Raw genomic sequence first — 17,011 nt, 5'->3', positions numbered from 1 at the left:
CCAGGCTTGTGCTTCCATAAGGCGAAGAGATTCGCAGAGAGCCAAATGCATTTTTTTATTCAATTTTCACAACACAACTGCAAAAAAAGTGGTGGTCTTACCGGAGGATATTACTTTATATTGGATATTGACCTATAAACTTTATGGCGCAACTGTTGTGTCCGGAGTATTATTTGTTGTATTCACAATGCAGAAAATAAACCGGAGCTCCGGATCATCAGCATCTTCAGTGAACAACGCTGTTCCGTTTGCAATGGCGTAGAATGATCTTGCACACACCTTCTCACGCATGGTTCGAAGCATAAAACAACAAAGCATTTCAATACAATTTGTTTTTTCCCGCCTAAGATCGCCGTAAACATCGCACACGGCCGATCGACCGGCTTTATCGAGCTCATCATTCAAATCTGCAGCACATAAAACCACAACAACCGAAGCCAATATTTACCTTCCAACCAACAGATCGTTACTGTCTGTGGGGAAAAATTTACGATCCCATCACCCAGACACCCCCAGGGCTGTTGTTCGGTAGCATCATTGTTTGCGCACTGTCCAACAGAAAAGCGACAACTTTTGAACTAAAATACACCCAATCAACTGTAGACATTGATACCGGGTCCAGCGACCAAACATACCATGACGGATGAATGCCGAACGAGAGAGTTTGGCAATCGGAAAACCGCAAACAAAACGGACCCGAAGGCAATTAGTTGCCCTCGAAAAGCGCGCATGATCATTTGTGTTTAAACAGTGGAAAAATATGAAACAAACCAGCTATCTTCCAAACTTGAACGATACTTTTGGGAGTTTTATTGCATTTACGAAGAATTCCTGACTACAAAAAAATCCTTCCGAAATACATTGTAGTACGATGCTTGGGTTGGAAGCTGGGAAGGAGAAGATTCCCGTTTGCGGTTTGCGGTTTGCTTACATCCTAAGATGGAGCGAGTTTCAATTTCTCTTCAACCCCATTTGTTCGGCCCGTATACTCATCGAGCGGGGATCGTTTTTCCATTAGGAAGCTTATCTGTAATGTGACGTAAAATGGTAAAAGTGATCGTTTCTACACCATTCAAAGAACCATTATTGTCATCCGCTGTTCATAAACGATCGATCCACAGTGGTGAAGCAGTGGAAGTGGAAAAAATACACCCACCACACCCAACGAAAAGGAGGGAAAAAAGGTGTCGACAGACAATTCGAATGCATTTCGGATCCGATTAGCTAAACGATGGATCGCCAGTACCGTGTGCCGCCACTGTATCAGCCGCCCCGATACGTTAATGACCTTCGAATGATCGCACCGAGGAAAAGCTCGAACAAACTGATCAAACGAACCGATCAGCGGGTGTAGAAAAAGGTGATTGATCGGAAAGCTTACCAGGTGGGTCGCTTTTTTAGTGGTTTAAATAACGGAAATAATGATCGTTTTATTATAATTTGACCTTGCCCATAGATAGCAGTTATCTAAATCGTATTCAAACGATGGATTTTATGCAAGTGAGTATTATTTGGTGGAAATAATCTTCATCAAGATCTCTTAAGATCGAACTATTCCTATTACTTTGAAACGGTTCTTTATGGGAAGAATTTAAATTTTGAAAACCTTCTTAAACCTTGCATGTACAGGACTGTTGATTTGCAGTGGAAAATTTGGTGCCGTTTCTGGACTCTTTTTAAGTAGAACTGGAATACGTTAAGGTGAATGTGGAATTTTTGTCACTTTCTGGATTATGTTCAAGATAATTTTGATTCTCTCAATGCATAGAACCGTCACGTTCCTGAAGCTTTTCAAATGTCCGCGTTGTGATTCGATATCTTCAATTTACAAAAAATGATTAAAGCATTGCCATATATATTCTAAAAAACCCTGTAATAATTTGTTGTTTTGTTGAAAGATTTTACGGCAAATGTTGAAAAGCATTCCCCTTGAGCAAGATGCTAACACACAATGACACAAAGAACAGACTCGCCGCAATTAATCACGCAAGAACATGCGGTAGCTCCGCGTTGCTGATAATGAATTCATAATACTGGTGCCCTTAAGGGAGTGCACCCATTTCAACGAGACCACCCAGAAGCTCGCAAGCACGCACACGTTGCACTCTGGGAGAGAAACAGCAGTTCCTTGCGCCAGATTTGGTGATTGAAATTCGATAAATTTACTCCCTGCCCCCTCCGCGTGTTGGGACCACAAATTACCGACATGCAAGTGGCGCTTTCACGCAAGGTGCGTCGCATAAGTGCAATAGTGCTGGAAAGTACCCGTAAGGTTAACGATCGCAGACAGGAAATTAATTAGCTCAATGTGTTTGCCCACAGGATCACCGCACCATAACATGGTGCTTTCTGCTTAAACCCTCTGTGTGCCCTTACAGCTCCTTAGGAGGGGAGATGGAGAGATGATAAAAATGGCTACTCCCGAAAAGCCCCCAAAGTCTTCGGCGATCCGAAGGCATCTTGCAACGTCCTCTTGCAAATCGTGCTAACCTTCAGCACATTTTCAGAAGTTTACCAAAGCGCATGTTAAATAATCAATTACGCGCAGTGGATGCGCTCCCTCGGATGGGGGGTCATAAATCATTCAATGTTGGTTTTTAATTATACACACCAAGCGCAGTGAGATGATGGAAGGGTTTCTTCATTTCCTTATGAGATGTTTACATTTTTTTTTGGGCAAAAATGTCGAATCATTTTGAATCAATTTCAATCAATAAATGTTAGTAAAAATCAATTCCAACAGCGTTGCAACATAGCAGTATTCAATTACCCAGCGCTACTGTAGCATCAATAAACGATAAATATTGCATAAATACCTAACCCAAAGCAGCATCAAAATAAATAACTCTTCTAAAGACACTCACAATTACACTCAATTATTCTGTCGATTGAAACAGTGCCGAGTGAAACGTAAACACGTATTCGCGTGTCGGAACTTATCCATCCCCGGACAGAAGTGTTGGACCGGTCGGCTCTTGATTATCAATTAACAACCAATTTTTCATTAAAAATAACACATCAACGTGCGTCCGGCTGGGCAGGAGCATAATTAAATATTGATCGTCGGTCTCGGTGGCAAACAACCGTGCCCCCGGAGCCAGAGCCAGATCCCACCAGTTTGCCATATAATTACTGGATATTTGTTACAAAATATGATGCGCATTCGTGCAGTCAAACCAAAAAAAAAAGAGCACCATCCAGCCATTCACTCACGATTGGCTTTTTTTATTCTTCCCAAGCAGATAAATAAAAGCCACTTTTCATCTGCGCCCTAAACACGCGCTTTCTCTTTTGCTCTCGACCGCGTTTTTCCCTACTACCAATTAGAACCCGAAGGATAACAGCAAACCTTTGGCCACTCGAGTTCTTGGTGTTCTCGGTATAGGAAACGAGTGCCCTGTGAAGATTCTTGACCGCCCGGGTAGCATTATTTATGCTCGTAAACTGTTGCAGCCCGTCCTACTCATACCTGCACCTCACAACTTCTACTATTTATTCAATCTCTCCCTTCCTTTCACGGGTTTTTTTTTTCCTGTGTTTAGGAGTGGCTGCGTGACGAAAACAAAAAATGCAGAAAATAAAGAAGCCGCCAAAACTATCAGCTCAGCTGCGTTACGAATGCGGACCTGGGAAGTGATAGGAGTGTCCACAATCATCCGAAAACCGGACAGCGATACAATCTTGGACACTTTATGCTTTGTGCTTAGATTCGGATTCCGTACCACCGCAGCGTGGCCTGCAAAAGGGACACGAAGCACACGCTTGCATAGTTTCCTCACACGTAAAGGAAGCGACCAATTTACCTGCCTGCGATAGGAAAGAAAAGAATATTTCAACGGCGGCCACATATCCACTCCCTTCGAAAGCTCATGATCGGTTTGGGAAAAACAATCCTACAGTAAAAACAAAAGAGGCCTACCTTTTTCGGGACAGCTGTCTGGCGCACAGGAAGCGCTCGAGAGCGAGGGCTTACATGCTGTCCTTGATGAAACGTAAGCACTCACGTTCGCTTCCACGCCATCCAATACCATGCGGGTGGTAGATTTATGCGTTCCTTTATCACACCTACCGAACCTGGGCAGCGTAAAATCTGGCGTAAAACCCGGCAGCACTGCACAGTGCCATCAGGTCAGCACCAGATGCCCGGATTCATTCGGTATGTGTCCTTCGTACGAATAAACATTTCCAAATGCAGCGCTTCGAACACGGGTTCGCAGCCACGCAGGAAGCTTCAATTCCACGAATACGCACTCTCACAATAACGCACTTAACAATGCGCACCGGAATGCAAGCAATTAAAAAGCCGATTGTTAGCATCTCGTAAAAGGGCTCCCGCATCCGGAGGGGTTCCCGTTTCTCCTTCTCAAGCATTTGTTCTCGAGCTAAACGAGGGACAACGGTTCAGTTTTGAGGTAATGCAGGGCACGCATCTTGTGGAAGAGCAAGAGGTGTAATGTTTTGTTCAGAACGCTTCATTTTCCTACTGCGTCGTTCATGCTAGTGTTCAATTGATCTTATAGAAAGAGCCACTAATATGATTTTTACAATGAAAAATAAATCGAATCATGAAGCGATTCATTAAACTACAAATTGGCATAAGCCTTTAAAGAATCATGAATCTGTGGAGATTCAAGTATATTCGAAAATTCCTTTATCTTCAATGGTTCTTGAATCGTAATAATACAGGGTCAGAGTCATGCATTCGGTTTGAAGATTCATTCTGATTCATGTATCATAAACAGATTCACCCAACATTTTTTTGCTCTGTTTCTTATGATAACGAATAATTCTACTAAAATTCTTCATAATAATTAATTATAATACATAATATGTTCTTAGTAATAATTCTTAAGATGAAAGATCTTAAGAGGCATAGATGTTCTTAATAATAATAGTTTATAATAATAATACCTAAATGATCTACATGAGAGCCAGAGTCATTTATTTGGTTTAAAGATGCCTTCTGATTCGAGAATCTGAATCAGGGAATAGAGAATATCCAGAAATCCTTCCTATTAATAATTTGGGAATTCATTCATTCCACTTCAATAACAATTCAGATCCATGGATCTCAATCGCATCCACCCAACTCTAGTTCAAGCTATTTCATTAATTATAGTTGTTTAACAGTACAACTTAGTTTGGAAAAGATATTTTTCGAATGATCTTCAGATCACTCTTGGAAATCGCTCACTTGTAGAAACTGTATATTAACCGCTGTCTTCATCATAAATCGAAACAACAACTCCACCCAAAACCAGTTGTAGCGCCATTACTCATAACTCTGTGGGGTATTGTAACTTCATTAACACGTACAACCCCATAATTAACAGCCACAAATTAAAGCCTCACGAATCGGCATCAACCGAAAAACCCACCCAACCCAATGGTGCACAGTTCCTGCCAAAGATTCTACTGGGGTAAACATTCTACCCAAAATCTTCCTGGGTTCTTATTCTAATTAGAAATCGAACAAGCGTACGCACCTTGCCGCCCGGAGTGCCGTGGCCGATGCTGTCGCCATAGCTGTTTCGTTCGTCGCGGTCGGTTCCGTATCACAGCCGGAACAGCACCGTCACCAACGTCACCCCAGCCCATCGGGTCCGCGTGCTCTGTCTGGTCTGTGTCTACATCACGGCTTTCGCGTCGTAGCATCTCCTCCACCGACATATCGTCATGATCCTGACGAATCCCGCTCGCGGCCCTCACACTCAGTGCCAGCAGTAACGTTACCAGCGCACCGCACCACACAAAATTCGGTCGTCTGGAACACATTTTCAATCTCATTCTCACTTTCTATTGCTCTCACTTGCTTCTTCCCCGTTAGGGGGCTCTTCTTTCCAACTCGCACTGTTTCACGATCGCACACGCGTTTGCTTCCGTTTCTGCGGCGAAACGATCACACAACATTCGCACAAAATCGCACGCTAATCACTGCACTGAGGGCAGCGCACTTGCTTCCTTTGCATTCTTGGCACACTTGCTTATTCACTTCTCGCTTACTTATCACAAACCAAAAGGGGAGATTGCACAACACTACGCGCTAACTATCGGCATCCAGCCAACTCACTTGTACCAGAGTGAAGAATCTGTGGAGAAAAAGAAAAGAAACGATTTTTAACAAACATTCGCATGTATTCTGACGAGCTGTTTAAGGTAACCCGCATTGAACATAATAATTGAGTCGAAAACCCTCACGAACCTCGAACCGGCCCAAAACGCCCCGTGGTACAGTTTTATACACTCGTTAAATAGCTGATGGCACGTGAAAATCCGCACCATTACGCTACTGGTGCTGGTTTTATACTTCCATCATAAAAGCTGATCTATTCCACTGTTTTGAATTCCTTCCCGTCGTTGCCAACTCAACGCGGGCGCTATTCTTTCCGAATGTCTGAACCGGTAATGAACGACCTCCGAGCGATGTTTAAGCTTGTTTTTTTTTTCTCGAGATCGAATGTCAAAAATCAGCTGCCCGTCCGTAAAATAAGCCTGTAAGAATTCAAGTCACAAGCAAACCGGTTTCCGAACAAGACGTCCACCGGCAAAATACCGTCCACTGTTATCGCTATCGCAGTGCCAGCCTGCGCCTGTTTTGGTGTGGAAGTTTATTGGACCGTGCCGAAAATACCCTACGCATAAGTGGCGGAAAATTATTCAATTCGACGATATTGAACAAATGTGATCCACTAATCTATCAGCCTTTTGGTCCCATTGTGCCCTGTTGGTTGGACGTGCTGAGACGGCCAACGAATGGGCAATGTGCTGGTCTGAAAGAAACCTGTCTGCAAACGTCCGGGGAACGCTGGACGAGGTTTATGAGTAGCGCTTTTCGATGAACTGCTGTAATGTAGTCAACGCGAATATTTAAATCTGTGCTTTAGCTAACATTCAACAATCACTTTAATTCAATACGTGATGCCGGAAGATAAGAAGGAGAAAAAATTGAACAATCATGAAGGAATATGTATGCAAAGATGGTGTTTATATTGAAGATACAGTATAGGCAACAAGGTCGCCCAAAAACATACTTTATTCCCAAAGCTACAAGTACCAACCACAGATCATATGGATCATTGCGTTCGTGAGAAAGTTCATCACCAGTTCTTCATTTCCCAAAAGATCCTCATGCCTTTGGTCCGACCGAGAGGGAAAAGGTGTGATTTTCGGGCGGGAAAAACCACACCTACGATCGATCTTTATTGCTGTCAATAAACGCCGGAGATCTTCGTAGGTAAACAATGGACATTCGGTTTTTCGGAAACGTGTGTGTAAAAATACGAAAAATAGTTCCTTTCGTCCGGGTAAAGACGTGCAACAAATTTCGACTCATTTATTTGTCCGCTTTGCTGCACATTCCAAACATTACACGCACTAAACGCTGAAGAAAAGCAAGAGTAAATGCGCGCCGCGGTTCGTACGGATCGGGAGGATTCCGCCATGCGAATGGAATGGAATGTTCATTGCATTGCACTGCGCCCCATGAAGCTCACTTAGCAAAACGAGCAAATAATGCGCCCGATTATGTTGCGGAACAAGTGGCCAATAAAACAACGCCGGCACTTCCTTCGCGACTGGAACCCTTTTCATTTTTTTCCACCACTGTGCCCTTCACGTTATTTTGGGCGAATAAAGAATCCACTTACCGACTTCAGCAGCACAAAATCATTGCCAGCGGTTGCCTTCAGGAACCGCGCGACTGCAATACCACCGTCATCACCGTCACCATCATCGTCCTCGTCATCGATAGTGTGCTGAGGTACTGCTTTATGCACTGCCAGCGATGGCTGCGACCCGGAGGAAGGCGTGATGAAAAATGGCATTGCATTGATAAGGGCGTCTGTAATTACTTTCTTTTGCAGCAGTTCGCCAGCGAAGGAAGTGCCGAAGGTGGCAAGAATGGGCTCATGCTGACCACCGGCTTCTTTGCACAAAAAAAAAAACTTATTCACCACCCTGCTCCAGGTCCTTTCGTGTCGTGTCAATTAGTGGCTTTTTCGTTAGCTAAATGCTCTTTTCTCGCTTCACGTTGGAATTAAGACACTGTCTGTACCAAACCCACACGCGGACTGCACTTTGCCCAGGCGAACTGCATCAATTACGGAAGACGCGCGTGATCGCCATTTTCTTCGCAAGCAAGCACTTCGCACACCGCCGTTTCGCTTTTATCCTCGTGCACAATGTTCACTTTGATCGATAATTTCTCACGCACCTCGCATCAGTTTGTCAGGTGCCTGTGCACGTCGTATACGAGGCTAGCCCCGCCAGCTCTTTCGCTCGTCGTATCTTATCGCAAAATCGTGAAGAAAACCACGCCACCGTTGATGCTTAGCATCGAGTCGCTTTGCGCTTTTCCGACTTCTCGAAACCGTGACAGAACAGTCCGACGTCGCCTGAATCGCGGATTCGGTTTTGTGCACACGCGGATTTGGCTATTTTAAGCGATCCAGTTTGAAAGAACACGCCGGTCCGCAATTGCCGGCTCAGGACGTACGGCAGATTGTCACACTTAGGCAATGCTACTGCAGTTGGGAAATGGGTTTCATGTGTTGGTTGCATCAACAGGGACACTCCGTTAACTCGTTCTCTTTATTCGTTTGAATGCAATAATACTGAATCACACAAATTTATCATATCGCTATCATGCATTACACTTTGCTAGCCACCGCACAAACACGACCGATCACTACGAACCGCACGATTCAACATCCCGAAGTGTACTGATCGTACGGGGATAGAAAACTCAGACAAATGCGTTGCTCTCAGCATCCGCACGTGTGATTCTCTCCGGTCGAAATTCCTCTCGCGTTGAGATTTGAAATGCGGTCACTTAAGTGTGGACCGAAAACTGAACTGTTTGTTTGAATTCTTGTATGTAAACTTAAAGAAACTTAATATAAAAAACATTATTTGCAATAACATTATAATGATTTAAGGTGAAAAACATAAAAACCTCCTCTTTAGCACTCTAAAGAGGCTTGAGAGTACGTTGAAATGTTTTACGAAAGAGAGAATGTTTGGAGTTGTAACTAAGAGAGCAATCTCTTTCCATGGGATGATACTGCCTTTACATCCACGTGGTAGCCGGCGTAATTTGAATTACATTGTTGTAATTATTTGCAATAGGTTTAAAAAATAACAAAATTTCTCCTTTATTATTTCAACATAGTAATTTTTGTTTTTTTTTTGTGTGTGAAAATAAAATTCTTTTTGGGGTTTCTATATTGTTTTATTATAATATATTTTACTTAATGTACATCCACAGTATTATTTATTTGTAAACCTTTGATGGACATTTATTTGTAAAAAATTAGTATACTATGCTTTAAGTTAACGCTAAACAAGTTTAAACAATAATTTAGTCAAAAATATCTGCATTTTTCTCTCAATAGCAACTCATGAGAGTCAACCACTCGCAATATTTGAATTGTGAAATATTTCATTCGCGACGATTTGAAATATTTCATTGGTTGGTTGTTGCATACAAATTGTACGCTATAGTACCGGAAGTGCACGATTCGTTTAATTTCAAACTAATTCTTATCGATAAAAAGCTAATGATAACAATATAATTTTGTTAAATGTTAACTTTCGAAATTTTTACGAGTAAAATGTACGATTAAATTTTACTTTATTTCATCTTTTAGAGGTCCCTCTTTGGTAAAGAGGTATGAGTATGAGTATGGCAGCTGAGTTTGGTTAAAAAAAGTCGGTACATCCCTGAAACTGGCTGATTGATTACCTTCGTTAACCCCATCAATCAATAACGTATTCAAATAACATGAAAGATCCTATTACAATTTATTCTCGTAAAAATGTAAAATACTTTTCAAACACCTCATTCCCAGGGGAAATCCCCTTAGTTACATAGTATTTTCTTAACGAGACTATCGCGCACACCACTGGATCATGATCTTCCCGGTACCGTAGTTAAACCAGTCCACACACCCATCAAACACTTGAAGCTCGATTCGCGATGCGACTTCGCTGACCTTTCCCCGAACGGGCGCTAATCTTGCCACAATTAGCTGTAGAACTTAAGCGCCTTGGAATCGCTGACGTGCACCACCATTGCACCAACCTGCACTACTGCAGGTGAGACAATTCTGCGCCGATCACGTGTATGGATGCGCCTAATAACCGGACGGGTTCGACCGATAACTGATCGAACATCTCGTACTGTGCAGGAATTACACGTCCTCTCTGTCGCTGGTAGTATTGTAATGAGTGGAATATTTACTGCCACGGCTCGTCGCGCACGTCACGTACGCGATAGTATCGCTCCGGTCACTAGATGCTGTCACCTGGATAGAGAAGTTGCATTAAAAACCACTGCTGGCTCACAACATATTCAACGATTCCCGGTAGCTATCTGCATGAAATGGTGGCTTATCAACGTTTTACTGTTCCTGTTGACTTACGCGGGGGGAAATATAAACAGTGGATAGTGTTGCTGTTTCCGGAAAATCAGAAATATTGCAGGAACTCAGGGAAACTTTCATGAAGCTGTGAGAACCAAGGATTTTCCAGCGCTAAATTTTTCCCATTTCACTCCATAACACGAACATCGAATTCTCACCTACACGACCAGAGCTTACTCAGAATACGACCCAGAACAAAGCCTCCGTGGGGGATTCGACCAGTCGAGACTCCGCTCCCCAGGCTCACACAGTGGTGAATAATTCAACTTTAATTGATCAGTCATATCCATCTTGATTTGCGCACTGTTTGTTCCGCCGTACTCCATCGCCATCACCGCGCAGCTGGGCCTCACACTCTAACGTGTAGTCTAACGCGCATTCGAATCCACCACCAGATAGATGGGCATTAGTCAGACGCGGTGTTCCCCGTACATCAGAACGTCAGTACAACCAGTTCCAACTGGGTCTGTGTTTGTAGTAGTGTGCGTTGCACTACTCCGACGCCAATAAGCTCCAGAAGCTCACGACTCTCGCTAAACGCTCGTGGGGAGTTGCATCCGCAGTTCGATTTTCGTTCATAAATAAACGCCGTCATTCGAATGGAGGGTGATTCCACTAGACACGCTTGCCACTGACACGGAACATTTTAGCCGATATCGTCCCCAACCTGGATGTCACACGCAAAGCTGTAACGGTACGCTGTGTGCTCAGTGATTTTTGATCCCGATAAGCGGTGGCATCTGTTTTCCGGCCCAAGTGATCGTAGATCACACGTGTAATTGATTATTGTGTACCAGTGTTGCCACAAAACCGCCGTACTACAGCATTGCCGAAATGGGTTCCAAGGTGCATGCGGGAGTTTCTCACTCGACCAGTGGCGTGAGATTTGTAGTCATTCTTTGCTGCACCGGTCTGTTGGGAGTTGCAATGGCTTGTGTAGGTATTTGCTCGTTTCCATATCAACAGTGTGCGACATTAGGTGCGATCCGTTGGTGGAAGTCTATTGCATGTGCTACTAGATCAATCATCGAACGATACTTATCTACGATTGCTAATTCCCCAGAACGGTGGCTACAAGATACGCATGAAAAAGATTGAAAACTGTGCCGGTGCGGATGCAGTTATTACTGCCGATGAAAATTTCACCGTGGTGCTGACGAAAAATTGTGAAATCAAATCGCGGGGCTGCGTACGATTTAAGGACTTCAAGACGGGCAATGCCAAGTACACCATTTCCAAGGACGGTGTGCAGGTGCTCCAGGGTTCGATGGACATCTGTGACCAGGCATCCCGGCCGCGGCGTACCGAGAACATTGCCGAACTTTTGCGAAGTCTGGGCGTACCCGAGAAGTGTCCGATTGATGCGGTAAATAGGAACCTCGCAGGGCATGTACGTTCTGAACAGCGAATGATCGATTCTCTTTTCCAGGGTCAAATTTGTACCGAGCCCAATCAGGTGGTGAATATTAATCGCTTCAAACAGTATCTTCCACTCGCACGGGGTGCTATTGCCGTGGACGTTTCCGTCCAACATGATTCGGTATGTGTTGTGACAAATTCTTTCCAAGGTGGGCAATACTTGCTGTGTATTAATTGCTCCTTTTTTCTGGGTTTGTTTTTGCAGGGCAAAAGTTGTTTTAAGGTTCGCTTCGACATAACCAAGTAGGACAGCGACAGCAAGATCCGGGAGATCTGTTTCTGTGACACATGTTAGAGACCAGCCAATCAAATTGTTTTCTTTATATAATAAAATATGTCAAACAATTTTTTCTATTGCAACCAGGTCCAATTATTTACAATGTTTTTTTTTTGTTTTGAAATATCACACACAAATAATAGTTACTCTTTATTATTTGTATGTTAGGAAGATTCTTTATGATAAAGATAATTACAGTAAGAACAATATTTATACGCTTATTTTAGGACAATTTAGTGTGATAAACGATAGTTAGATACGTCAGGTTCTAGGGGGCAAGGTGCAATTGAATGGAAGGATTAATTATCCTGCATTTAGGCCACATTCGTTCACTAGGGATCTGTTGTTCAGCGCAGTGGTCTACCAACTATTTTGATCAGTTCTAAAAGGACTAATTATAACGATTCTTCATAAAAGCACCCTGCTGTCTTGTGCATTCGGCCAAACAAGAAGTAACTTAACAAAATGTAATTTGTAGTCTTTTCAATCGAGACCACCAGTAAGGAATATCCTAGAAGAAGCTGAACTGAACGTTCTAGTACTAAAAATATGTTGAGATGATTAAGGATAACGTATTCCGCAAGCCACCAACATTCATAATAACACTCAGAAGCAATTAATAAAACTCAAACAGAGAATCAAATCGAACAACTTCTAGCCAAAACAGACTGACTGTAAATGGCCACGAAAAACGGTTTTGGATAGTTTGCTTATATCCATCCGATATCGCTTCTATGCATTTAATTCTATTGTATTATGATTCTATGCATTACATTAATTTCAATAGTAACCTCACTGCTCTCAACTATAGTTGCCTCCAACTCTACTCAGGGCCTACAATGAGCTGAAGCCACCACTGCTTCAGATGGGTCATGACCAAATAGTGTTCGTGATAGTATTAATCGTAATTGGTTTCTATAAGTTCTACAGCAGCCTAGAACAATATTGGCTGCATTTAGCTAAGCTTCATGAGTATCTATCAGGCTTCAAATCAAATGAATGATCCTGAATCTTTGTTATGAATATTTATGATTCTTAACATATTCCTGACTCTACAACAGTTTCATGTTGTTCATGAAATGATTGAAAAACTACTAGCCACTAAATTTTCTCCTGGACTTTAAAACGATTCTCTAAATATTAATTCGTAAATAATTCATGAATTGAGTGAAGAACAGCTAGCCACCAAATTTTCTCCTGGACTTTAAAACGATTCTCTAAAAAATATTTCCTCAAAAATTTACGAGTATGACGGGTGTCGACTCATGATCCTTATCAAGGATTTGTGTGCATGACTGTTTTCAAAATCTTGATCAAGCACTACATTAGCTAACGATACTAATCTGCTTCTGATAAATGTATAAGTAGTCCCCAATCTATATCAGGGAATAATTGTAGCTCATGAATTAGCTGGTGCACTCATAGACTGATATTACAACTGTAGAGTACTTGCCCTGAAATTCCTGGACTTCATTCATACGAAGCTGCAATGGTCATCCTTCCGTACAGGGAAACGATCCGAATGGGATCTTGTCGTATCATGTGAAAGATCAACACAGTTGCCACAACACCGCCCAAAGCGTTGCAGTTCCTCTTGGAGCCCAACACAAAACCTCACTTTATAGATCAACACTTTAAAATGAATTGCAATTTTGAATCAAAATGAAAATTGCATCCGTTTGACCAGATTCTAGCGCAAAGGAAATACGCTTTACTATTAGCAAACAGTCAAATGATTAAAATATTCAAACGCAGATGGTGGTTTAGTAATTATTGGTTTGAACTCTTCACAGTAAGAACGCCCCGTCGGTATCAATCTCCTATTTCCTGTTGTGTGGAAGTATATAACTCTATGGCCGAAGTGCGCCCATTCGTCAAAGTTGCGAATCCAGCTCAACCAACCATCGTGCTCCAAAATGGTGTCCACAAGACTGTATCTGCCCGTTCTGCTTTTCGTTGGTGCGATTGCACATAGTTCGATAGCTTGTGTATGTATCAATCATAAACGTGTCTAGCCGAATTGGCCACTCAACCCTCCCAACTCTGTTCCATTTCGTGCAGAAAGATGGTTACTCCATCAAGGTTAATAAAATCGAAAACTGTGCCGGACCGGATGGCATCATAACGCTCTCGGACGATGCCGGTCTCACCATGCAGGACGATTGTTCGCTCGTGCTAGCGGGATGCGTAAAGGTGAAAGATTTCAGCACCGCGACCGGTACCGTCAGTGTGTTGAAGAATGGGAAGCCAATGTTCCAGAAACCGTTCGACCTATGCAAAGCAGGATCTAAGCTACCGTTCATCAAGGATTTTTTGCCCGGTGGCGTTTGTCCTCAGAGTGAGGTAAGGTTTATTTGGGGTGTGAATCAAGTTAAGCTCGAAGTTTTATCAAAATTATGTGTTTTTTTTCTCCCTCCTTCTCAGAGCGAAATTTGTGCCGATTCGAATAGAACGATCCCGATGGACCGCTTCAAGAAGATGATGGGCATTATTAAAGGTTCCATGGCGGTCGAAATTAACCTTGAACACGATACGGTACTACGCATATAGACTGTGATATAAACCGATAAGCATAAGTTTTAATACACAATGTTTTCTATTTCTAGGGTAAAAGTTGCATCAAAATTGACGCAGAAATTTCCAAATAAAAACGTTAGTGAGTATGAAACGACTACTCGGAATGAAGCAATCAAAGAGACATTACGTAGACAAAAGTACGTCCAGTGCCCAAATTGTCCGCAATTGACTGTATGAAAAGTTTTTTTTAATATAAAATAAAAATTCTAAACAGATCGTCCAGTGAAGAAGTAATCAGTCACTGTTTGCTTATTTTTATTTAGGCATAATTAAATGCATCCCGATTTTATATACTGTCACACTAAAATGAAATACAGAATGATGACTGTGAGTCCCCTCGCGTGATGCCTGCCGTATATAAAAACAAACTGTATCAGCTGTCTAAACATGTATCTGTACGCGGAGTATTAGTGTTGAACTTCAAATATCATCACATTAAATGGCATCATCTTGTTTTGAACTTGCTTCCAACCAAGTACTCGCATTATTCCGTAATAATTTTTTTGTGCCCCACAACCACACAGTCTCGCACTGCATCCGATAAGCGTTGCACTTAATTACGCCGGAAATGTACCGTTGATTGAGTATTTGCATCCAAACGTATGCACACGGGATGCGTTGGATTGTAAATATAAACCGGTGGCAGTGGCCGGATTAATTACTTGTGCACTACCTATCCCGGCATTACGATGAGCTTTCCCCGCGGTGTAATAGTGTTTTTGGGAGTTCTTCTGTTGTGTCACGCAAAAAGAGCCACAGCTTGTGTAAGATAGCAACCATTTGGTGCGCCAACCTGCTTCCCACCTAAGCTAAACTCCTTTTACTCCTGTTTTAAAGAATGGTGGCTACGAGTTCGTCGTTCACAGCATCGACAACTGTGCCGGGGAGGGACAGGTCGTAACGATCGATCCCAAGTCGACCGTCACACTTACGGAGGACTGCAAAGTGAAGTCGAAGGCCACGGCACGGACCACAGGATTCAAGAAGGCAGAGGTACGTTTTAGCGTGAAAGTTTAAAGTTGGGAAGAATTACTAAACTATTCGAACTATTCGAACCTGCCAGATGGAAGTAACTATCACCAAGAACGGTCTACCGGTCATGAAGGAGACGGTAGACCTTTGTGCGAATCTGGAAGATGCGGCCCACGATAAGGAGGCAGCTGAGATCCTCACCATGTTTGGCGTTCCCGATCATTGTCCGGTGTCGGCGAGTGAAATTCGCACGGATGAAAGTCAGACGTACAGTTTGGAGAAGTACAAACACCATCTGCTGGTTGCACAGGGACGATCGATCATTGATGTGCTCGTGAAGCATGATAAGGTAAGGGTTGCTGTTATGTATCAGAGCTTCAACGTTCTGCATAACGTTGAAACAAAGGGAAGATACCGCAATTTCCATTCTGTTGCTACTTCCAGGGTGAAAGTTGCTTCAAGATTGACGTGGAGGTAACCGCACCAAATCTCCTAGGTTAGCGTGCAAACGGTTGCGAGTTCGAATTCGAGTTGAATAAAAGCAAGTGCGATCAAATTCCTGAGCAAACAAGTGTCATTTTCATATCGAACAGCATGTAAATTAAACGCATTGCCAAACGCGTGAGAAAAAAATCTCACCACCGTCGCGGTGTACTCACTATGGGTGAGTAGTATTCCGCACAGGGTGACTCCCACTGATTGTGAAACTTAGTATGCCTCCATTTGATACGTGCCCCACTAATTGATTTCGCGCCGTAACCCTTCCCTTAACACATCGCATGCAAACCTTGAAGATGGAAAAGAAGTTTGAATCTCTTTGACGAATTGTGAATGAGTCAAGCGTGTAAGGCGCTTTAAAGATCCGGGGCTCCATTCATAACCAAAGCCGGTGACGAACCGAATGCCGGTGACCTCGTAGGAAAAGGAAATGAGCAACTCAAATGTGACCTGAACCATGGTCAAGTTCAATAGCAAGAGACCGGCGGGAGGTTTTGCTTTTTTAATTTTGCAACTGTTTGGATTTTTCGCTTGAAGTTTGCGTAAATAATTAGTTAAATTATATTATATTTCTTGTACTAAGCATTAATTTTACAACCGGTAAACTTTAAGCTTTTAAATAATTCTTGAAATTTGGACTATTGAACAAATAATATATTGGATGTGACGATTAGCCCACGAAGCACAAAACTATGCCTAAACGCACTTTAATAGGACAAAATCATTCTACCAAAACCAACGAACAACACACTAATTTTCGGAACAATTAAAAGGCCCCGCGGTAAATGGCTGAGTGCGTAGCATGAAAATCGCTCTGTGGCGGGTTGAACCCACCCATAAACGGGCC

The 17,011-nt window shown here is 42.7% G+C and overlaps 4 protein-coding genes across 4 annotated transcripts in view; 3 read left to right on the top strand and 1 right to left on the bottom strand.

The window, feature by feature from the left end:
* The window catches only part of LOC128716402 (laminin subunit alpha-1), a 77,792-nt gene extending 72,005 nt beyond the window's left edge, over window positions 1-5,787 (bottom strand). Inside the window, exon 1 of the mRNA XM_053811322.1 lies at window positions 5,487-5,787. Within this exon, the coding sequence (XP_053667297.1) occupies window positions 5,487-5,787 (301 nt within the window). The remainder of the gene's footprint in view (window positions 1-5,486) is intronic.
* A 5,468-nt stretch (window positions 5,788-11,255) lies between these two features.
* On the top strand, window positions 11,256-12,087 carry LOC128714758 (uncharacterized). The gene is made up of 4 exons (XM_053809639.1): window positions 11,256-11,357; window positions 11,485-11,787; window positions 11,851-11,961; window positions 12,046-12,087. Exons 1-4 carry the CDS (start codon window positions 11,256-11,258, stop codon window positions 12,085-12,087), a joined length of 558 nt encoding a protein of 185 aa, XP_053665614.1.
* Window positions 12,088-14,033: 1,946 nt separating this feature from the next.
* LOC128712393 (uncharacterized) lies at window positions 14,034-14,765 on the top strand. The gene is made up of 4 exons (XM_053807287.1): window positions 14,034-14,105; window positions 14,179-14,460; window positions 14,542-14,652; window positions 14,724-14,765. Exons 1-4 carry the CDS (start codon window positions 14,034-14,036, stop codon window positions 14,763-14,765), a joined length of 507 nt encoding a protein of 168 aa, XP_053663262.1.
* Window positions 14,766-15,383: 618 nt separating this feature from the next.
* On the top strand, window positions 15,384-16,167 carry LOC128715193 (uncharacterized). Its single transcript, XM_053810076.1, has 4 exons — window positions 15,384-15,458; window positions 15,532-15,687; window positions 15,758-16,015; window positions 16,111-16,167. The coding sequence occupies exons 1-4, from the start codon at window positions 15,384-15,386 to the stop codon at window positions 16,165-16,167; spliced, it is 546 nt and encodes a 181-aa protein (XP_053666051.1).
* Window positions 16,168-17,011: the final 844 nt, after the last annotated feature.

The sequence above is a fragment of the Anopheles marshallii genome, chromosome 3 (assembly GCF_943734725.1).
Source record: "Anopheles marshallii chromosome 3, idAnoMarsDA_429_01, whole genome shotgun sequence".
Lineage (NCBI taxonomy): Eukaryota > Metazoa > Arthropoda > Insecta > Diptera > Culicidae > Anopheles > Anopheles marshallii.
The sequence above is the reverse complement of the archived record's forward strand: the minus strand, read 5'-3'. Positions and strand labels throughout refer to the sequence as shown.

Bases quoted from the DNA above. Each gene is read 5' to 3' on its own strand.
- LOC128715193 (XM_053810076.1), top strand. From the start codon at position 15,384: ATGAGCTTTCCCCGCGGTGTAATAGTGTTTTTGGGAGTTCTTCTGTTG. The intron at 15,459-15,531 runs GTAAGATAGCAA...CCTGTTTTAAAG, and splicing joins CAAAAAGAGCCACAGCTTGT to AATGGTGGCTACGAGTTCGT. The intron at 15,688-15,757 runs GTACGTTTTAGC...CGAACCTGCCAG, and splicing joins CAGGATTCAAGAAGGCAGAG to ATGGAAGTAACTATCACCAA.
- LOC128712393 (XM_053807287.1), top strand. From the start codon at position 14,034: ATGGTGTCCACAAGACTGTATCTGCCCGTTCTGCTTTTCGTTGGTGCG. The intron at 14,106-14,178 runs GTATGTATCAAT...CATTTCGTGCAG, and splicing joins CACATAGTTCGATAGCTTGT to AAAGATGGTTACTCCATCAA. The intron at 14,653-14,723 runs GTACTACGCATA...TTCTATTTCTAG, and splicing joins TTAACCTTGAACACGATACG to GGTAAAAGTTGCATCAAAAT.
- LOC128714758 (XM_053809639.1), top strand. From the start codon at position 11,256: ATGGGTTCCAAGGTGCATGCGGGAGTTTCTCACTCGACCAGTGGCGTG. The intron at 11,358-11,484 runs GTAGGTATTTGC...CTAATTCCCCAG, and splicing joins TGGGAGTTGCAATGGCTTGT to AACGGTGGCTACAAGATACG. The intron at 11,962-12,045 runs GTATGTGTTGTG...TTGTTTTTGCAG, and splicing joins TTTCCGTCCAACATGATTCG to GGCAAAAGTTGTTTTAAGGT.